The sequence below is a fragment of the Crocuta crocuta genome, unplaced genomic scaffold (genome assembly GCF_008692635.1).
Source record: "Crocuta crocuta isolate KB4526 unplaced genomic scaffold, BGI_CrCroc_1.0 scaffold180, whole genome shotgun sequence".
Classification (NCBI taxonomy): Eukaryota; Metazoa; Chordata; class Mammalia; order Carnivora; family Hyaenidae; genus Crocuta; species Crocuta crocuta.
In genome coordinates, this window is record NW_027527549.1 from 3,698,713 (window position 1) to 3,713,734 (window position 15,022).

The following is a 15,022-nucleotide window of genomic DNA, read 5'->3' on the forward strand; positions in this document are numbered from 1 at the left end:
ACCACGCTATTGCTTCCTCTTTACTTTTGTAGTGAGAGCGCAGCATTTGTCACTGGGTGTCTGAGCAACTTCAGTGACACCGCCAGGAGAAGTCTATACTGGCCCAAATGGCACACATCCTACACGTGGCATCTCTCTTTCTCCTTCTGAGTAAGTGTCATCATTGTGCATGTCTCTGTTTTCACAGGAGCTAGTCAACAGGAGGCTGGCGGGTGGGGAGCAGGACACTTTGGTACTTACAGGAAAAACTGTGCCACGCACCTCTGGCATAGGCAGTAGCTTTTGATGACTGATAACAGGTTCTTGGTTTACCTCGGCATTCTCGAGTTCCAGGGAGGCGCAGTGCTTGGTTGAGTCCCGTGGACCTGGTCCTGCTGTTCTTCACATTTGTCTGTGTGGCCAGATTTGCCATTTTGCTGGTCCTGCCTTTACCTTATCTTCCTGGATGACCCATCCTGGAGAGAGTGAGGGCCCAGCTCCCCAGACTGAGAGGTGACCTTAAGGTTTGTCAGATGTGTGTGCCTTGGGGATGCAGCTGGATGGAAGGAAAAGGTATTGGAGCACTTAGTAGTTTTAGGTTACACTAAAAGAAGGTTCTGGACGTCACCTGTGGGACTGAGAAGGGGCCAAGAAGGGACCAAGAAGATTCACTGGACTCTGCTAAAGGGCATAGGGAGGGGCCTTAGCTGGCCCAGGAGCATTTAAACATAGAACGGGGTGGAGGGAGGGGACATGTGGAGGCGGACTGGAGAACTGTGGCCTGGGTTGGGAATGAAATCATTTCAGAGCCAGCGGCAGGTACCTTTAGCACTCGGTGAAGCCTAGAGACCCCACCTTCGCATCATTTTTTAAATAACTAAAATGAAATGCAAAGGATTATGGGGGAAATCAGCCATCTTGAAATGCAGTCATCTTTAAAGAGTGACATAGTGATGTATTTGCTTCTTTCTGGATTCCCTAACAGGATCGAGAGGTGGTCTGCTAACCACCGAATTTCAGAGTAGTAATGAGTATGAATCATATCTCAAGATATCTGCAGTAACTGTAATGTGATGCGGAAATATCTATGGTCTGCTGTCTACGTTCATGACCAAAGGAAATGCTGAATTCTCATAAGACTCATGTAGATAAAGATGTAGGGCTGGCTGGTTGGTTTCACTAGAATTTGTGGACCCTGTGACTCTGTGTGTGGACCCAGATTAGTAAGTCCTGCTGTAGAGACTAGACTGTGTTAGTGACTCGAGTGACAGTAGGGGAACTCCGTGCACCTTGAATCAGTGCGGCCAGTGCCGTGACTAAAGCAGGGAGAGGCTAGAGCATTCAGCACGATGGGTGCTTCTTGAACGCTGGCTGGAATTGAACCGGGCTCATGTCTCAGCGGATGTTGGATTGTGTAAGGTAAGGCTCCGATCTGGGGCCTGATGGGAGACCAGTGGCCTGGAGGATGAGTGAGTCACAAGGACCAGTGGGTTGCCGGGGGATGGGCACCCAGCAGACTGGCGTGGGAAGCATTGATGGTGGGGAGATGGATGGGACCTTTGCCGCTGGTACATTCCTATGTGCCCTGGTCAGTATGATTCTTGGTGGGTTTTTTTTTTTTTTCCTGAGTGTGATTCTTAAGTGGATGTGCTTTGTGTATTTGGTCTGTGTGTTTGGCTTGTGTATCGGGGAAAACAGAGTGTACATTGTGCAACAAGTCAGACGTTGCGACTCTCTTTCACACGCTTTTTTTTTTTTTTCTGGTGAGCAGGCTGAAAGCCCTGGGTGAAGGCAGGTAGTAAGCAAGTTCAAAAAGGAGAAGCATCTCCTTAACTCACATAAACAGTTATAAATATATATGATATATATATTTACTATCTCTTTTTATTTATTTTTTAATTAAAAAACTTTTTTTAATTTTTTTTTTNCACAGAATCCAAAACAGGCTCCAGGCTCTGAGCTGTCAGCATAGAGCCCAAAGCGAGGCTTGAACTCAAGAACCATGAGATCATGACCTGAGCTGAAGTCAGACGCTCAACCGACTGAGCCACCCAGGCGCCCCAACTCCTTCGTTAATTCTAACATTTATTTTATTATTTTTGAGAGAGAGAGTGAGGAAGAGGCAGAGAGAGAGGGAGACAGAGGACTCAAATACAGGGACCCAGATGCAGGGTTCAAGCTCCCTAAGTGTGAGATCATGACCCTTAACCAACAGAGCCACCCAGGCGCCCCTGTATTTTTTCTTCTAAATTCAGACTCACTCTACAGCACTAATTTTGTACCGAACCGCAGTTTTTATGTGAGAACACATAAATCAGGAAGTAACTCGAAAGAACTTTGGAAGCCTGCTCTTTGTCCTTACACGTGTGGAGGGAAAATGGTGAATCATGAAGGAAATTCAATGCTGATCAACTGACCAGTTGCCTTGTTTAGCAAATGTATACTTTGTTCAAGTTAATTTTTTTAATCAGCATAAAGACCCATCAGTTCTGTCAGAATGTGGTACTAGAGAAGGTGAATGTCATGGGTAAATGAGCTCTTGGGCGCAGCTTTGCTGCCTGATCCACCCCCCCCCCCCCCCCCACCAATGGCCCTACATATAAAAACCACTAAGGTGTGGGGAGGGGCCATTTTTTTTTTTTTTATCCTACCAAGACTGTGTGCAGAGGAAAAACTGTTTTTGGTTGGAAGTTCTCTCAGCCTCCAAGCGTGTAGGGTTTTATATGTGTAAAGAAAGCAAGAACTGCCTGAGGTACTTGACATCCTCCTGGTAGGTTTTGTGTGAAGTGGAACCGCTTGAAGCGGCTGGTTTCGTGTATCCAAAATGGTCAGTTATGGGCCATTTTATATGAGTCAACCTGACAGCTTCCATTTCAGTAATACTGTAGTGGTAAATTTGGCAGTCATCGGGATATTTTCAAAGAAAGCCAGTATCGGAGAATCCTTTGCGGTTCAAAAGTGTGGCCCCGGGGGAGTATGTCAGAGCCCAGATGTGTGCCCACGGAGGCAATGAGAGTCTGAGCTGCCATGAAGAGATTTCTAACCCTCTGACTAGGAGAGAAAGCAATGGAACAGTCCTCTGAAGTAGTTTACCCCTTAGGAAAAGGAGAGAGATGAACAACACATCCCCCAGAGAATAGCTCTACAGAAGATGCTAGAAGATGCTTCAGCACATCGCCCCAACACGCAGCCATTCGAGTTGACCTCTGTCGACCATTCCTTTCCTGACCTCTGTCAACCACTCTTTTCCTGACCTCTGTCACCCATTCCTTTCCACATAAAAAATACCCATGGAACTTCCACACCGTCGTTTCACTTCTGAGAAAGCAGTACCTTCCCTCTCACGTTCTTGACCTCATGCCTCTACGAAGACCCTCCTCCACTCGTCACCCNCTATTCTTCTGCTTCCCCCTCCTGCAGTCCTTTCGTACCCTTGAAATCCTCTGCTTCTGCTCTGTTGAAACCACTTTTATAAAGATTTCCACTGATATCTTCCCCATCAAACTAAAAGGACTGCCCCCTGCCTGTAGGGGCCTTCCCCTCCCAGCAGTGTTCAAGGAGCAGACAAGCTCTTTCCTGTAATGTTTTTCTTTGGTTTCCAAGCTACCATGTCCTGGCTGCTCTGCCCTTCCCCCCCCCCCCCCCCNCCTCTAGTAATCTCTCTTCAGCCTCCTGGGATTCCCTATCACTGCCCAGCGCTGTCACCCACCTAATCCGCACTGTGGTCCATAACCCTCAGTGGTTATGCACAGACATTCACAAGAAGCAGCGAGAAGCAATGGAGATAGCCAGGGCTTTGCCATTTGCAAATCTAGGCTTGCATCCGGGTTCAACCATTCACGAGCTTGACATTGCTAAATGGGATATCGCAGAGTTCTTGAAAGGATTAAATTACCAGTATTTTCAAAGAGTTGGGTAGACTTTAAATACCAATACACAGGGGTGCCTGGGTGGCTTGATCAGTTGAATCTCTGACTCTTTTTTTCTAAGCTTATTTATCTTGAGAGAGAGAGAGAGAGAGAGAGAGAGAGAAGGGGGAGAGACAGGGCAGGAGAAATCCCAAGCAGGCTCTGCACTGTTGACATGGAGCCTGACGTGGGCTTAGTCCCAAGACCATGAGATCATGACCTGAGCCAAAATCAAGGGTTGGACACTTAACCAAGGCACCCCAAGCCTCTGATTCTTGATTTCAGCTCAGGTCATGATCCCAGGGTTGTGGAATCAAGCCCTGAATCAGGCTGTGTGCTGAGCATACAGCCTGCTTAGGATTCTCTCTTCCTCTGCCCCTCTTCCCCACTTGCACGCTCTCTCTCTCTAAAATAATAATAATAATAATAATGTACAAATACATATTTAATTATTATTTCCAAATGCTTGCTGGATATCCTTCCTTTTACTTTATGGTGTTCAAATTTATTATTTTCAAAATTAAAGGCATTATCTTCTCCCTCAGCCTTGAACACACAACAGTCTTTTCCTGATACCCTTAATACCCTTATTTCTATTAGCAGGACCATTATTCTCTCAGCCTCACAAAGCCTGCCATCATTTTTTATTTCTTACTGCCTTTCATCTCCATCCACCCCTTCTACCTCCAAGCATCCAAGATGCTAAAAACCTCTCTGGATTTTATCTCCACAGTGGCTTCTAAATTATAGTCCCTTTCTTTCCATTCCTTTTGCTGTCATTACTTCTCTCCCGGGCTACCGTAATTTCCTAATGTTTATTTCTAACTTCCATCATCCCACCACAGCTGTCAGACTAATTTTTCTAAGACCTTTCCAACACTTCCAGTGGATTCCCAGCACCTAATCAGTCAAGTTCAAACTTCTAGACATGATAGGCAAGCCTTTCATGCTTTGGGCCCCCAATTCCTATCCAGCCTTACCTCCTTCTATTAGTCTTCGTGTAACCCTTCCCCTAATCCAGTTTATCACTCCCTAATTCCTAAACAGATCTTCTGATTCCTACTCATACAATTTTGTCATGGAGTCTCCCTCCTAAATTATCCTAATCTTGCTGATTCTCCAAATTCCAGTTCTCATACTATCTCTCTTCCATAAACCTTCCCTACTTCCCTCCTTCCTTCAACTGTTCCTCGGAACAGTTTTATCATCTCCCTGTCACAGAGAGATGACCACCATCCTACCTGACTTATAAAGTCACAAAGTAAAAGACTATCCCAATCTCATCTTCATTTCTTAGTTCCTGAATTATCAGGAACACTATCTGTTGTTGAACAAATATTTATTGGATTGGCAAATAAAGCAATAGAAAGCAGAGTGCTCATTTTTGCAATAAAATATCTCAGATGTGGCATCCATCTCTGAAAAGTCCTGGAAAATGTTGAGAAAGGGTTGCCTAGCCACCAAAATAATATTGTGGTCACATGCTGTGTTAGAAACAGGTTAGCGGTAACTCAGAAACCATACTTGTAAAAACATTCTTTTTTTGAGAGAGGGAACGAGAAGGGGAGGGGCAGAGGGCGAGAGAGAGAATCCTAAGCAGGCTTCACACTCAGCACAGAGCCCAACACAGGGCTCAGTCCCATGACATCTACATTATGACCTGAGCCGAAATATAGGGCCGGACGCCCAAATCACTGAACCATCCAAGCACCCCAGAAACCGTCCTTCTAAAACTATTTTTATTGTGGAACTCTAACACATAAGAAAAGTTAACAAAACATAAACATGCAGATTAACAAATAAGTAAAGTGTAAAACCCACATCATTGCTATCCAGGTCATGAAATACAACGTTGCTAGAAGCCCTCATCCAGGTCATAACCCCTCGCACACACCATCACTGTCCTGACTTCGTGACAACCCCTTCCCAGCTTTTCTTCCTTTCTAAGTGGCTTTATGCATTATTTTTCCATTTGTTAAACGTGATAGTGTGGTTTTACCTGTTTGTCAACGTTTATAAAGACTGAAATCTCTCTGTAGATAGTCAGAAAGATTCTCAAGTATTGGCATTGTTCATTAAACACAGTCATCCATGTTACAACCAGTCACAATCCATCCACTTTCACTTCTGTGTAATATTCCATTTTATGGATGTGCCACAGTTTGTCATTCTACCATTGAAGGCCATGTGGGTGGTGTCAGGATTGGGGCCACAAGGAACAGTGCTGCTGTGAGTACTCTTACACAGGTAGCCTAGTGCACGGGGCACACATTTCTCTAAGATATTTGCCCAAGTCCGGCTGGCATTGCCAAAAATGCTTCCGATGGTCTCGAGTCACATTTTAGTAAGTAGTAAGTTCTATTTTTCCTGTATTTATGTTCTAACTTCCATTCCTCACTATCTATTAGAAAAAGAGCATAATATAAATATACCACATTAACTGGGATTTATGAATAAATTGGTGTATTTTAATTAGTAGGGAAATGTGTGTGGTTGGTTGGAGGCCCGTCTGTTTTCCAGTTTTGCAGTAAGCAGTCAGTCTGTGATTTTTAGTGGACTACATCAGATGACCACTTGCCCTTTCTCCCTGTTTTTCATAGGTCCCTTTCTGTCAGAGTTGTTTCCATTCCAGAATTCCTATTCTCAGTCTTCCATTGGTTTCTGTAAGGCCATTTTCCCTCTCTTTCTTTCACTCCAGTTTCCTTTATTGCCTGTATATTTGCAAACTTCAGTAGATGCTCTGCTTCTTCCTTACCTTCCTACGAACTTGATTCTGTTCATTCCACAATCCCAGCAATTGCTGCCCATTAGACTCCTCTGACATCTTTCCCCCCTCATCTTCCCTTCCGCTGGGCTCCAGGAAAAGATCGAGCTCACCCTTTGGCACCTCTGTCTTTAGCTCTTCGTTCTTTGTGTAACACAAACTATCCTTTAATATTAACATGCTCCATAAACCCATACATTTTAATTTCTGCCACATCTGGATTTTGAAAATGTGCATGTCAAAGAAAATGCTGCCATTTGATAATATTTTGTAGTTTAGACCGAATGCTTGAGATGCGTTTCGACAGTAAGCATTCCTTAGTAGTCCCAACTGAAAACTTCTCGGAAGAGAACTGACGTGAATTTGATCCCAGATCCTGGTGGACTGGATGGGCCATCTTTTATGAAGCTTTGCAATAAGGCTGCACTGAGGGCCCCTGGGGAACTCAGTCAGTTGAGCGTCCAACTTCGGCTCAGGCCGCAATCTCACGATCTCATGTTTTGTAGGTTCAAGCCCTGCATTGGGCTCTGTGCTGATAGCTCAGAGCCTGGAGCCTGCTACAGATCTGCGTCTCCCTCTCTATGCCCTTCCCCTCCTTGCACTCAATCTCTCTCTCGCTCTCTCTCTCTCAAAAAATAAACATTAAAAAAAAAGTCTGCAGCGGCCAAAACAAAACAAAAATACCCTCCACCGTATAGAAAGGAAGTGCTGCTGCCTCTTCAGATGCTAATTTTAGCTAATCCTGCATTAGACCTGTCCATGAGCTACAAATAATTCTAACCAAATAGCAAGACAAAGCAAGCTGGGCACCGAGGGGAGTGTGGGCGGTGCCCTCAACTCTGTCTCTCCAGCAGTGGCTGTGATCACAGCCTGACAGGCAACCAGGAATTAAAGTCTGGAGGAAGTATTGGCTGAATTTTCCCATAAAAGAATGTAAAAGGTGAATTATCATGCATCGTATTTGCTTTCCAAAAAGCCTTGGATAATGCTGGACACCAGGCATTACCAGTTATAACATGGGTGATGCTGACCCCCGCCTTTTTTTTTTAAATGTTTTTAATTTATTTCTGAGAGAGAGAGAGAGACNTGAGATCATGACCTGAGCCAAAGTCTGATGCTTAACCGACTGAGCCACCCAGGTGCCCCAACCTGCCCCCCCCCCTTTTTTAAGAGACTTGGAATTACTATGGAAGTTAAAGTTATAAAAAAAACCAAAATGAACTCATCCAGCCCTTCTGCTATCAGCCTGAAGGAGGTGTTGAACAGAGTTGATTATAGCTAATAACCTGCGATCTCATTTACTAGAACTATAATACAGGGAGCTGCATAAGGTGGCACACGGGGGACCAGAGCACTGATCTATTTTTATTCCCCTTTCCTCCTCCTTGCAAGCTAAGCTCAGCATTGGCCAGAGAGAAGTAACGGTCCAGAAAGGACCGTTGTTTCGGGCTGAAGGCTACTCTGTCAGCATTGCCTGCAATGTGACCGGCCACCAGGGACCTTCAAAGCAACATTTCCAGTGGTCCGTTTACCTGCCGACAGCCCCGACCCAGGAAATCCAGATCATCAGCACCGCGGATGCCACCTTCACTTATGCGCTGTACGCGCAGCAGGTACGAAGCGGGGGAATCTACGTGGAGAGGATCCGAGGCAACTCAGTCCTGTTGCACATTGCAAAGGTCCAGCTGAAGGATTCTGGCGAGTACGAGTGTCACACACCGAACACCGATAAAAAATACTACGGCAGTTACAGCGCGAAGACTAGACTCATTGGTAAGCTCTTCGCCCTCCTGGGCCTGGCGGTCCCCCCGAGAAGCCAGACCCCCACCGTCACAATGCCTTGCAGTGTTACGTGGCTTCACGTTGGGTCAAGCCCTTTGGTAAGAGGGCCCTCATGGCCCTCTGGACATGTTGCAGATTAGTCAAGAGCAACATCCCGTGTTCTCTAAAACCCTCAATTCATCTCTCCAGTCAACCTTGCCATGAAGATTGAGATAGTGTCTAGTCTCCGAAGGCCTTGTCCACAGCTAGGCTGATCAGACAGAGCAGTGAGGGATCTCCCCAGGCCCTGTCTCTCCTTGGAGACAGAGCATTAACTTGGTAAGAGAGCTGCTGTTAACATGATCGGTGGTAAGTCATCAACTTGGAAATCATGATTCCCAAAGTACTCTCCTCTTGCATGTTTACGTATAAAGAGAGGTTCATGGTCCTTGCAATGACCGCTTTGCCCCTTTGCCTGGAATATCTTAGCATCCCTCTTTTGGTCCAGCCAACTCCTACATATACTTGTGGACCCAGCTGAGGTATTTGCTTTTCTGTGAAATCTGTCCTGTCTCAGGGAGTACCCCCATCTTTGTTTCCTCCTGATGCTCTATTCACATCACTGTTGTTAGCGTTCACCCATGTTATGTGGTATTTGGCTCCTTGTATGAGCCCTACCTCACCCTGAACTCCATGACCACAGCTATCTCGGCCCCCAGCACAGTGACTGGCACCGGGTAGTTGCTCATTCAGTCTTTGTTGACTGAATCTAAGTGTTACTTTCACATAAGCGTAGGCTGTGTGATTTCCCTTGAGGAAGAACACAGTGATAGGTGAATAAGATGGTTATCCACACTGTGGTAAGGTTGCGTTTTGGCTCCGGGGGATAGATTATAAGAGATTGTTTCAGAACTTTACAAAGAAGCAGGTTAAGTAAGGCGTAAAGAAGCGAAGCGGCTTGCTCCAATTCCTGTCGCCAAATAGGGACAGATTTAGGATGAGAATGTAGGTCTCCTAGCTCCCAGCGCTCTTCCCTTTTAAACACTCCGTGTCTGAGTAGCTAAATTGGTCACAGCCTACGCTAAAAATGTAAAGTCAGGGTCAATACATTACCGAGCCATTAATTTTGCCAAGTTCCATAGACTATGTATACAGATGCCAATGTTCCCCTTGGCAATAGGGAAAGCATATGGCTGGTGGAAAACAACTCAAAGTGTGTGCTTTACAGATGGTGGGTCAGGGCGCCATCTTCATATCTAAGGAGGCTTGTCTGATGGGCTCCTGGGCCAGTCAGTTGTCATCATTCCTTTCTTTCCAGTTATTCCAGATACCCTGTCTGCCACTATGAGTCCCCAGACTCTCAGTAAGAAGGAAGGTGAAGCATTAGAACTTACCTGTGAAGCATCCAAAGCGACAGCTCAGCATACCCACCTCTCTGTCACCTGGTACCTGATCCAAGATGGAGAAGGAAGCCAAGCTACTGAGATTATCTCCCTCTCCAAAGATTTTACATTGATCCCTGGGCCCTCTTTTACCAAGAGGTTTGCAGCTGGTGAGGTACAGCTCCACAAACTCGGTGTCGCTACCTTCCGGTTGGCCATAAGGAGCCTCCAGCCCTCGGATCAAGGCCAGCTGTTCTGCGAGGCAACCGAATGGATTCAGGACCCAGACGAAACCTGGACCTTAATTACGAGAAAGCAGACGGATCGAACAACTCTGAGGATCCAAGCAGCAGGTAATGATCTTCTCAGGAAATTCACTAATATGTTGGTGGCGGGTATTTATGGGACATCTTTTTGTCATTTTTCAAATCTCTTGTTGTATCTAAAAAAAATTTAGAAAGTTTGAATAAAATTTGGGGCATCTGGGAAGCATAAATAAGAAGAAGGACATTTGGTTTGGGGTCAATCCACAGCAGGTTTTCTATGGGGTAAAATCTGTCGAATGGTTAGATTCCACAAATCGTGCATGGAAATGGTTCTGTTACCATTCTTGCCAAGCTCTGTGTAAGCACTTTATCTGCACTTTAACTTAGTCCTTACCCCCTGGGGCAAGTAGGCCACTCCCTATTTTTAAAACAAGAATGCTGAACCTCAAACAGGCTAACTACTGGTAAGTGGAGTTGTGCTCCCACATCACACACACCCAGGCCCCAGAGTAGCCTCGGTCTCCAATATGGAGGCTTATCTCAGTCCCAGCCAGGCTTTCCTTCCACTGAACCCCATTTCCTACATGGGATGGCATTCCTCTTCATGATCCATTGGCATTCTCATCAAAGCAAGCAGGAAGCCTCAGCTGTGATTCCTGGTTTCTCTACATGGGCTACGGTCCAATAGGAAGAGGTTGTGAAAGCAGGGATCCACTGGCGGATCATTGGAAGTTTCTTCTCTTTTTAGGCAAAGTGTTATTCTATTTTATTAAAAAAATTGTCCTGTTGACCTTAAGTGTCCAAGTTACACTCACTGAGTTCTATGGGGGCACATTATGGGGGTGTCATTTCTCTCTCTTTAAGAACAATTTTTTATATAAAACAGTCTTTATGTTGACAAACATCGAATACATCCAAGATGTGCATGATGTTTTGATAGATATGCATTTTGAAACAATGGCCACAGTCAAGCTAATTAACATATCCATCATCTCACATAGTTACTTTTTGTGTGTAGCCTGTGTGTTGGGGGGTGTGTGCACATGTGTACGGGGAGAACACTTAAGATCTTTGCTCTCAGCAAATTCCAAGTATGCAACACCGCGTTACTACTGTAGACACAATGCTATACATTCGATCTATAGAACTTAGCCTGCATAATGGAAACTTTTGTCACTTTGATCAAAATCTCCCTCTTCCATCCCCTCCCCCAGATCCTGGCAACCACCATTCTAGTCTCTGCTTTTATGAGTTTAGCAGTATTAGATGCCACATAGAAGTGAGTTCCTGTATTTATCCTTCTCTCTGGCCCCAGTGTCCTCCAGGGTGATGCACGTTGTTGAAAATGACAGGACTTCCTTTTCTCTCATGGCTGCATATTTCAGTGTGTATCTGTACCACATTTTCTTCATTCATGTGTCCATCATTGGGCACTTAGGTTGACTCCATATCTTTGTTATCATGAATCATAAACACGGGAATGCAGATCTCTCTTTGAGATACTGATTTCATTTCCTTTGGATACCTTACCCAGAAGTGGGATCGCTGAATTATATGGTAGTTCTATTTTTAATTTTTGAGGCACCTCCACACCATTTCCATAATGTTACATTCCCACCAGTGTTACATTTCTTTGTCTCCACATCCTCGCCAATACTTGTTATTAATTCTTCCAACCCATGATCACGAGATATCTCTCCATTTATTTGCGTCTTCTTTAATTTCTTTTATCCATATTTTATAGTGTTCAGTGCATGTCTTTCACCTCCTTAGCTAAATTTATTCCTAAGTATTTTCTCCTTTTTGACACTATTGCAAAATAATTTTTTTTAATTGAGATAAAATTAGTATATAACATTATGTAAGTCGCAGGTGTGCAAATCAGAATTCAATGTTTACACTACAAGGATTCACCACCGTAAGTCTAGTTATAATCCGTCACCATACAATTGAGCCCCTTCACTCATTTTGCCCCCTCCCCAATCCCCTCCTCTCTGGCAACCACAGATCTCTTCTCTGTAGTGTGAGCTCATTTTTGTTTTGTTTGCTCATTTGTTTTGGATTTTAGAGTCCACGTAAGTGAAATCATATGGTATTTGTCTTTCTCTGCCTGATTTATTTCACTTAGAATAATACCCTCAGGGTCCATCCATGTTGTTGGGAAGGGCAAGATTTCCTTCTTTTTTATGATTAAGTAGTATTCCTCTGTGTGTGTGTGTGTGTGTGTGTGTGCGTGCATGTGTGTGTGAGTGTGTGAGTATGTGTGTACCAGATTTCTTTATCCACTCATCTGTTGATGGACACTTAAGTTGTTTCCATATCTTGACTATTATAAAGCTGCAGTGAACATAGACTACATACATGTTCTTGGCATTTTTGTATTCTTTAAATAAATACCCAGAAGTGGAATATCTGGATCCTGAGGTAATTCTAGTTTTAATTTTTTGAGAAATCTCTGTTTTCAGTATTGGCTGCACCGATTTATATTCCTAACACCAATGTGAAAGAAGTCACCACATCTTCTCCAACACATTATTTCTTGTCCCTTTGATAATAGCCATTCTAACAGGGATGAACTAATATCTCATGGTGCTTTGGATTTTAACTTCCCATGGTGATGAGTGATTTTGAATATCTTTTATGTGTCTATTGTCCATCTGTAGAGATTGTTTTCTTAATGTCTTTTTCCAATACAGTAAAACCTTGGTTTGTGAGCATAAATCATTCCAGAAACATGCTGGTAATCCAAAGCACTTGTATATCAAAGCGAATTTCCTCATAAAAAATATTGGAAACTCAGATGATCCATTCCACAACCCAAAAATATTCACATAAAAATGACTACGGTACTATAATTAATATAAAATAATAAAGAAACACAAAATATAAAGAAAAATAAATAAGCTAACCTGCACTTACCTTTGAAAATCTTCAGGGCTGGTGTAAGAGAGACAAGAGAGAGGAGGGTTATTGTGAAGGACAACTTTCACTATCACTAACAGATGTCGACTAGAATACAGATTAATAAACTCTTGTCATACACTGTGTTTAATGTCACTGGCACTAAGGCAGCAAAGGAAAGGGTCTCCATCTGAAGGCAGCCTGACCTAGCATGAAGCAAAGCATTCCTAAGCTCACTCTTGTCTGGAAAAGCAAAGGACTGTCCATAGATGCTTTGAAGTGACAAAAAATACACTAGGGCCAGTTATGGGCACTTTCCAACGTTCTGAAAAATCACCGATTTCTGCCAAACACTGCGGCGTGAGACCAAACATCTGAGCATGGGAGGCGATCACCCATAATCCCACAGCGTGTGTGTGGGGGGGAACCATTGGCCCATTTGTGATCATGTGATGTTCGATGTCACATCCTACCCGTATTGCATGGCATCGCTTGTTTATCAAGTTAAAATGTATTAGTAACGTTTGCTCATCTTGCGGAACAGCCACAGAACAAGTTACTTGCGATCCAAGGTTTCGCTGTACTTTGTGGTTAGTGCAAAGAAGTGCAACTGATTGGGTTTTTTTGTATGTTGATTTTATATCCTACAACTTCACTGAAATCATCAGTTTTACCAGTTTTTGGGTGGAGTCTTTTGGGGTTTCTATATATAAGACCACGTCATCTGCAAACATGATTTTACTTCATTTTTTTTATTTCATTTTTCCTTTATTTTTTTTTCCTAATTTCTCTGGCTAAGGCTTCCAGTACTCTGTTGGATAGAAGTGGTGAGAGTGGGCATCTTTGCCTTTTCCCAGTCTTGGAGGAAAAACTTTCAGCTTTTCATCGTTAGGAATTATGTTAACTGTGGACTAGTCATACATCACATGTGCTTTAACTTAGGAAAATTCCACTGGATAATGTCAGCCAAAAAAAAAAAAAAAGGCAAAAAGGAATTCAACATACCATAAGATATTTTATGTTTTTTATTTAAAAAAGGATACATTACTGTATACATTATACTTCTATGCATACGTTTTGCCGAATAAGATTACATTCAGAAAGCTACATATGCTATTCTTTCCGAATGACTTAAGGGATAGTCCAGGGAACTTTTGATTCTAGGCATTTCTTTGGCTGACCTGCTCCTCTGAGCTAAACTCCCACATGAAATTCAATCCTTGTGCTATCCTTACAGGAGGTATCATCGCTCTCTACTATTGAAAGGACAGACGCTGTGGCTTCTCTAAATATCTGCTTTGCTTTTGTTTCCTAGTGCGAGATTTTCAAGTCAACATTACCGCCCAGAGCATGGTTACCCCAGGGAACCCCTTAGAACTGGTCTGTCTGGTAGTAGGCAGTGGCTGGGACCCACAGCTTCAGGGTGTTTGGCTCTTCAATGGTAACGAGGTGGCCCACATCGATGCCCGTGGTGTTCTGGACCTGAAGAGAGACTACAGAGAGAGAGCCAGTCAAGGACAGCTCCAGGTCTCAAAGTTAAACCCCAAGGCTTTCTGTCTCAAGATCTTCTCTGTGGGCCCCGAGGATGAAGGCACCTACAGCTGTGCCGTGGAGGAGGTGGTGAGAACTCAGATGGGCTCCTGGCACGTGCTTCAGAGAAAGCAGTCACCAGACAGCCGTGTGCATCTGAGGAACCCAGCAGGTACGTGAAGTCAGGGCCACACGTGACGGGGCTGCCTTCGGTGTCCCTCCTTTGTGAGGTCAGGATGACTCCACGGACGCTGTGGACTTCTGCTAGTTGGGTGTGTCAGTCAGATCACTTTGAGGTGGAGTGAAAGAAAGGCAACCAAACTAGCTGAAGACCTAGGTCTTACTCCTGGGCCATTAAATGGGCTGTGACCACAGACACAGCGCTTGACTTCTCGAAATCTCCACTTCCTCACATAGAAAATAATGGCACACGGGTAGATTGTCCGGAAGTCCCTTCTTGCTGTCTTAGATTCTTTAATTCTGTTTGCTATTAGTCCTAATGTTGGTACCTTGGGCTTTTCTGCAAGCAGA

At 44.1% G+C, this 15,022-nt stretch overlaps 1 protein-coding gene across 1 annotated transcript in view; it reads left to right on the plus strand.

Moving 5' to 3' along the window:
• The window catches only part of CD101 (CD101 molecule), a 35,957-nt gene continuing 20,935 nt past the window's right edge, over positions 1-15,022 (plus strand). Inside the window, exons 1-4 of the mRNA XM_077767294.1 lie at positions 1-150; positions 8,044-8,424; positions 9,731-10,147; positions 14,277-14,663. Of these exons, the coding sequence (XP_077623420.1) occupies positions 108-150; positions 8,044-8,424; positions 9,731-10,147; positions 14,277-14,663 (1,228 nt within the window). The 5' untranslated portion in view covers positions 1-107. The remainder of the gene's footprint in view (positions 151-8,043; positions 8,425-9,730; positions 10,148-14,276; positions 14,664-15,022) is intronic.